This window comes from Pleuronectes platessa, chromosome 14 (genome assembly GCF_947347685.1).
Source record: "Pleuronectes platessa chromosome 14, fPlePla1.1, whole genome shotgun sequence".
NCBI lineage: Eukaryota > Metazoa > Chordata > Actinopteri > Pleuronectiformes > Pleuronectidae > Pleuronectes > Pleuronectes platessa.
Window position 1 is genome coordinate 9,302,575 of NC_070639.1, and position 7,838 is coordinate 9,310,412.

General features: G+C 42.9%; 1 protein-coding gene across 1 annotated transcript; it reads left to right on the top strand.

Annotated features, from left to right (window-relative positions):
• Nucleotides 1-1,695: 1,695 nt before the first annotated feature.
• ecrg4a (ECRG4 augurin precursor a) lies at nt 1,696-7,610 on the top strand. The gene is made up of 4 exons (XM_053440218.1): nt 1,696-2,207; nt 5,347-5,394; nt 5,510-5,679; nt 7,391-7,610. Exons 1-4 carry the CDS (start codon nt 2,057-2,059, stop codon nt 7,538-7,540), a joined length of 519 nt encoding a protein of 172 aa, XP_053296193.1. The 5' UTR covers nt 1,696-2,056; the 3' UTR covers nt 7,541-7,610.
• The last annotated feature ends 228 nt before the right edge of the window (nt 7,611-7,838 follow it).

Genomic DNA, 7,838 nt, shown 5'->3' on the forward strand with positions numbered 1-7,838 from the left:
GTTCGTCCATGACCCGTACCACATTCTTCCACCAAGTGTCCTGAAAATCCATTCAGCTGTTTTTTGTTCAATCTCACTTCCAAACAATGTCCCGTGTTTTCTTAATTTGCACGTGTTTCCCTAATTTGCAGTGCATTGAGCTCTTTCATCCACTTTAGTATTTTCCATATATATCGTAATAGTAAATTAGTTATCTATATATAAAAAAAATTCAAATCATGTAAAGTTCAACTCATAAAACTCCCAGAGTTTAGAAAAGTTGGTTTTATCAGGACGTGCGTGACGGAATCCCAGTGTAAAGTTTGTGCCAAGCAGGAACACGAGGGGGGAGCCTGCGGAAAAATCACTAAAGCCCATGCAGCCATGAGCCACACAACATGGAGTCAAACCTGGGACGTTAGAAAGGCTTTTTGGATTAGCTGCTCACTGAACAATATTCACTCAAGCGAAAGGGAACTATCGTTACCGGGAAGCAAAGTTGTAAACATGAGATGTTTTTTGTTTTGTCACGTCCCAGCTCCAAGGACCATCTAATGATAAAGAGGGAATAAACAATAGGAACAAATGAAATACTGGGGGAAGTGGGTTGTATCTCACTGGTTGAACGATTTAAATTCAGATTCTTACTGTATCTGCATTTCTCCCATTTCTCACTTCAGCATTGAAATGAATTAGGACTTGTTCCCATTCAGGAGACCCACATTCACTCAGGCTGAGTGATTGATGACTTACACAAAGAGCAGAGACGTCCTCAGGTATTTCACTGCTGGCCGCTGATTTACTGCTGCAATTCATTTCAAGTGGCTCTAGTCTCTGCTCACTTTTCTCCTCAGGAATTTCAGAATCGCAAGAGACGCACGATCCTGTCATAAATACTACAAAGAAACTTCAACATGCATAAAAATCCTCACAGTGTATATATTATTTAGAATAGCCAGTCGCCTCAATCACATTTCTACGACAGCGATTCTTTGAAAAGTAAAAATGGAACTTTTTCTTCTGAATGGGGAATGGAAAAGTACAGAGAGGATTCATTTGAGAGCACAGAAGCCCCAGGTTGCAGGTCTTGTTTCTGCAGGCGGGGAGGTAAAAAGACATTCCTATACCGCAGGCCAGTTTCCTCTTGGAAAATGTGTGTTGCCGCCCACTTTTCCCCATTAGGCTGCTTTTTACATTACATTACATTTCATTTAGCTGACGCTTTTATCCAAAGCGACTTACAATAAGTGCATCAAACCCGAGGGTACATACCAAGGACGACAAGAATCAAGAAAGTACAATTTCTTCAAAATAAAGCAAAACTACAAAGTGCTATAAGTAAGTGCCATCTAAGTGCTACTAAAGTGTTAGTTTCAAAAAGTTGTTAGTGTTTTTTTTTAATTTTTTTTATTCAAGATAAAGTCGGAAGAGGTGTGTTTTTAGTTTTCGGCGGAAGATGTGTAAACTTTCTGATGTCCGGATGTCAATGGGGAGCTCATTCCACCATTTAGGAGCCAGGACCGCAAACAGTTGTGTTTTTGATGAGTGTTTAGCTCGCAGTGAGGGAGCAACGAGCCGATTAGCCGAAGCAGAGCGGAGTGAACGAGCTGGGGTGTAACGTTTGACCAGGTCCTGGATGTAGACTGGACCGGATCCGTTCACAGCATGGTACGTAAGTGCTAGTGTTTTGAACCGGATGCGAGCAGACACTGGTAACCAGTGAAGGGAGCGGAGGAGAGGAGTAGTGTGAGTGAATTTAGGTTGGTTAAAAACCAGTCGAGCTGCTGCATTCTGGATGAGCTGCAAAGGTCGGATGGCAGTAGCAGGTAGACCTGCCAGGAGGGAGTTACAGTAATCTAGACGTGAGATGACCAGAGCCTGGACCAGAACCTGCACCGCCTTCTGAGTGAGAAGGGGGCGTATTCTCCTGATGTTGTACAGCATGAATCTACAGGACCGTGTTGTTGCAGTAATGTTGGCAGAGAGGGAGAGTTGGCTGTCGAGTGTTACGCCCAGGTTCCTAGCCGTCTGAGTGGGGGTTAACACAGAGTTGTCAAAGTTAATAGTCAGGTCGTGGATGGGAGAGTCTTTCCCTAGAAGGAAAAGTAGTTCAGTCTTGTCAAGTAGTGCTTTACAAAGACTCAGAGCGGGGACAAAGATGGCATCCCAGCAGCTCTATCTGAGGTTAACAGGGCTGGCCTTGGTGGTGATGCTGTTGGCCCTGAGAGGTGAGCTCAATCAAATGGTTTTCTTTCACTCGTCTGCTGCTTCACTTCTGCTTTGCCTTTTTAAAATCATGCATTCTAGTTCACGCGTTAGTCTGTCCTTCACCTGCTGGCCTTGCATTTAGATATATACGCTTCTGTGGGAGCTGAGATTTTAACATTCACAGGTACAAAAGATGAACTACTGCATTTCAGAGAGAGAGAGAGAGAGAGAGAGAGAGAGAGAGAGAGAGAGAGAGAGAGCTTTTCTAAAAGAATGTTTGAAAATTGATGATTTTCATTGTCGCCATCACCTTCTTTTCTAACTGTTGCATACACACACATACACAGAACCTAGGATGAGATTAATGGAAACAGCACAGAGTAAATGACTCATCAATTGGGCGGCTGTGGCTGAGGGGTAGAGTGGTCGTCCTCCAACCTGAAGGTCAGCTGTTCGATCCCCAGTCTGACCGATCTGCATGCCGAAGTGTCCTTGGGCAAGATGCTGAACCCTGAATGCCCCCCATAGAACAACAAAGTGCTGTGAATAGATGCTCTGTATGAATGTGTGTGTGAATGGGTGAATGTAGAACTGTACTGTAAAGCGCTTTGAGTGGTCATAAAGACTAGAAAAGCGCCATATAAATACAAAGTAGGGATGCACCGATTTATCGGCCGAACATCGGTAGCGGCCGATATTCGCCTTGTTTACTGATATCGGCTTATCGGTAATAAACTTGACTTTCACCGATATCATTGGCCGATGTTCATATTTGTGGTAAAACCGTTGGGCACGTGCCGCGGCTGGGGGATCAGTCCCTCCGTCGCCCTCCTCTCCGCGCCGCCGGAGGCTCAGTGTGCGGAACCGGGAGGTCCTCATCCGGAGGCACCTCACGGCGTCACTGGTGGGGGGGGCTTTCTTTCTCTTGTACCGCGGGGCGGTGTCCATCGGCGGCGCGGAAGGCGTTGGAGGGGACCGGGTACGGCGGTCGGCGGCGGCCACTCTGGACGCGTGTCGGGCCCTTCTCGCGGATCACCTCAGCTACGGCGACCGCTGGGGGAACCCTCCGGCTGGCGCCTAGCAGCTGACTGAGAACTGGTGCGGACCAGGGGAATCCGACTGTTTAATTAAAACAAGCATCGCGAAGGGCCACGGTGGGTGTTGACGCGATGTGATTTCTGCCCGACACTCAAAACAGGTAAAACTGAGGAGGGCTTGTTAAGTTATCTTGACTCACGCAGTGTAACTTGGTGTAAAAAGTATGAGCGTAGCGTCTGTTTAAGTATTTTATTCTCATGTGCACCGGCTCTATTCATCCGTCTCATGCACAGGTAACAAGGGAACTGACAACATACGTTATACACACAGAAGCCGTAACACATCTAATAAACGGGCAATACTGCTACCGTAAATCAATGAGAAGAGCGTTCTCTATAATGATACTTTAACAGGGCTGTTTTAGACAGGGTAAAAAGGTACTGTTTTAAATTATCCTTGTGGTATTTTGACCAAAATATGTTACAGACATTTCATTAAGATCCCAAGGAACCATTTCAACTTGCGGTAAAATGGGCATAATATGTCTCTGTTAAATAAAGTTTTGTTAAATCAAAGATTTTTTCATAAATCTGATTCAATCTGTGCTACTTAAAAGATAAGAGTGATGAAGGGCTGAATTTTTTTTAAATAGTGCTTTCTAAATAATGATTTAATTCTTTTTCTGGCACAAAAGGGTGAATGAATAACAACAAAAAGAAAATAAACAAATATCGGCTATCGGCCAGATTGTTATTTTAAATATCGGTATCGGCCAAGAATTTCCATATCGGTGCATCCCTAATACAAAGCCATTTACCAATAGACGAGAGACCTGATTCTAAAAAGATGCATTTATAGTTATAACTGTTTATCCACCATTGAATTTAACTGAATTGCAATCTCCGTGTCTGCTTTTCACTCCAGGATATACGGAAATGTGTTTACCAACACTACATGCAGTCATTAAACACTATTCCATCTAATTTAGAGGGAAACTTTAGCTCAACACAAAGTACATGTCAGGTTATTTGTGCTGTCGTTGGTGTTGCAGAGATTTTACTCACATATGAAGAATAAATTGACATTTTGAATTTGATGGAGCTTTTGAGGGAAAGTCAGGGATCACCAAAAGAGGACATAACATCTGGGGACCAGTAAGGTCTGAGGTTGATTGCATATTACACTTAATCTTTCAATCCCTTCATCATTTTATGATTTTTCCTTTCGATAAGTTATTATTCCGCCATTAAAATGCACAGACAAGATGATGAATGCGCTCACACAGACGTCAGGAAGTTCACTCCTTTCTAACAATGGTTAAGGACACCATGCAAAAGCTGTGAATGATTTAAAGAGCACATGTGTTAAACTGAGACTGTAAAGTTCTGCAGGAATCTGCTGTTCAGAGCTTATTTGGAAAACAAGCGTGAAGAAAAAACACATGCAAGCAATTTTCTCAAACTGTATCCGTCCGCCTCCAGCCACTCAAACTAAGACAGTCGACCTGAAGATGTGGACTGGATTCCTGGGCAGATTCTGCATCTCGTGCTCCAGCAAGTGAACAATCAAACCAATATTTTACTAATGGAAATGTGGCTCAGATACAAGGGACTGGAATGTTTTTAAAGAGCAGATATTAGTGGTGATCGGACTGAAGAAAAGAGCAAGATTCCTCATTAACGTACTTTATATTTATGAGACGGTTCTAGTAAATATATTTAAAATAAAAAATCCCTGAATGTAAGTCAACAACTTCTCCTTTGACTCCACTCATGGTTCCACTTTGCAATTTGAGATCAAACTCATCCAGGAAACTGGTTCGTTTAACTCAGATTGAGGATTGAATTTAGATTGAAAAACAATAGAAAGTAATCAGAAAATGATATCATTATATAATTTCTGTTATAGTTTGATACTGAAATTGTCTGACGAAAAAAAGCAATCAAAACATATTTCTCAAGTTGAGAGGATCTATCATTTAAAATAAACTTTGGTTGTGTTCTGTTTTTCAATAATTGAGGATAAACCTGCATTTTAGAAATGAGTAACAGCTGATTATCTTCTCTAATGTGATGAATACAATCTGCAGCTCATCAGTCCTCTGTTGTCTCACATTTACAGATGTAAACGGTGAGAGCAGCTTGTACAAGGTCTTGAGGAAAAGAGACGGTAATCTCCTTAACAAATAGTGTTGTAAGATATGAAGATAATTGAACTCCACCGCAGTGGAGTGACTCTTAAAGGGACTCTTTCATTATTTGTCTCCTGTTGCTCTTCCACCCAGTGGCAGGAGCTGGTACTACCCTGTCAAAGGCCTCGGTTGCCGTCCCCCCCTCCAAGGCTCAGGAGTTCCTGGCCAAGCTGAGCAGAACCAAGAGGAACATCTGGGATCGCAGCAGACCCGACGTGCAGCAGTGGATCATGCAGTTTATGTACATGGGTTATGATGAGCAGGTGAGTTGAGTCTGTTCCAGGAATCAGAATTAAACAGAATTTAAAAAAAACAGTGGAGCCACATTACAGGTCTCCAGCAAGACGGAGAATTTTGAGACATAACAACACACAGCCCAGAAACAGAACATATTCAGATTGTGTGTTGAAGAAAATGTGAAAAAGATATAGTTGGATGTTGTCCCAGGGGACAAAGACAGACATTTAGCTTTACACTTCTGTAATGTACAGAGCAGAATATAAGAAAATGGTCAAAATGGAAACTTTGAATGCTGAAATATCCCATATGTGGGTCAAACTGCAAAGACCCTTGATCCTTCACCTCCCACAATGCAAGTCGCGTTGAATAATATTTCCCTGCTGCCTTGTTTATGCGAGTGTCTTTAAAAAAACCACACCCCTCTTTGTCAAACTGAAAAAAAACATGATAACGTCAGAGTTGATGGAATTCCTCCTCCAATCTCAGGAGAATTTATATATAACTTTTCTACGACAACTGTGAAATGTAAAACTGGTGAAGAGCAGTGGTGCTCAGTTACCTGGAGACATCTATGCAATATATTAGAGATTTGAAATGCTTCAAAACTCCTGCACACTTACTCGCAGCTTCTTATATGAACAACAGTGCAAGTTGTGTGCAAACAAGTTGTGTGCAAACACAGAATGTTTGAAACAAGAACACTGGATGATTTGACCTGAGAGGGATCTGTATCCGTGTTTCCGTCCATGATGCTCTCTCTGGGTTGAAGTGAGCAGGGTGTAAGCTTGTCAAAAGTGGATGTTATGCACTTCGAGTCTGTGCACCAATCAGGACTGTAGCGTCACAGCAGGCTGAGGAGCAGTGTTGGATTTCCACTCAGAAACCCAGATGTGACAGATGTGGTGAGAAGAGGCGCTGTGTTGCACTCACGGGCACACCCTGAAGAAAACATCTGCATCACGCTAATGACAGCTGACAGGTCGTTTATCAGACCGCACCCACACAGTCCAGACCAGACACATCAACTGAATTTTTCTGTGTTATAAGTAGTTAATTAACAATATTTCATTTGATCAATTTATAATCCACTTTCAGGGGGTTTGAATTGTCAAAATAAAATATATCTCTGTTTAACTTTAGATACTAGAGTAGCGTGGATCTTTTAGTGCGGCGGGGACAAATATGTGTAGTGACAAGATAAGTGGCACACTTATCCTCAAAAATGTTGCTGTCGGACCGAATAAATGAATACAGCGAAGTAAGAACATGACAATTCATGAACTTCCTCACTCATGCACAAACATAAGCCCACCCACACACCCAGTGTCAATTTTCTTTGAGGTCTGAGACAGTCATGCAGAATTTATCAGGGGCGGGGGGGGAACAGATAACAAGACAGAAAAGAGGGAGCAGAGTGCACAAAACAACTCTCTGTCCCCACTGTAACTGACAGTTGACAGCATATGCGTTTCAGCCAGTAAGGCAGTATTTCTCAAACAGCCCCATGCACCACACCTCAGTCTTACATCATTTGCTGTTGCTTCCTTAAAAGGCCAAAGCTGTCAAAGCATTGGCCTTTTCAATGTTTTCCTTTCGTGCACGTCTATTTGGCACAGCTGTGCCGGCTGACAGTCACAGTAGGAGCCTTATCAGCTGCTCTAAATCTATAAGCTTGAGATTTGTTGAGGCCGACTCTCCTAACGAGTCACGTCTGTGGTGTTTTTCCATCCCCAGAGGCTGGAGGTTGACCTGTTGTACTGGATGGACCAGGCACGCTCCAGCGATCAAGGGCGTCAGCATCACTACGACGAAAACGCCCCCATTGGCCCCCGAGACCAGAGCTCGTACAGATACGGAGCCAATGTCAACTACGACTACTATTAACTCCAGTCGCACACAACACAGGCCACAGCCTGTGTGAAGGGTTTGTTTCTTCATGCATGTTAGTCCTCAGCCTTGTCTCTGATAGTTTGTTTGTTAAGTCATAACCTGATGTTCAGTGCATCCTTCAGTGTAACCTGTTCTCGTACTATCAACACATATTAGAAATAAAGATATACAAAGTCTCGGCTTTTTGTAAATAAATATGTTGCTCCGCACTAAATTAATCTCCTGCTTTTTTTCCTTCCACTAAAAAGGATTGTAGAATCGTGTATCGTCTCACACACACAACCTCAGAAAT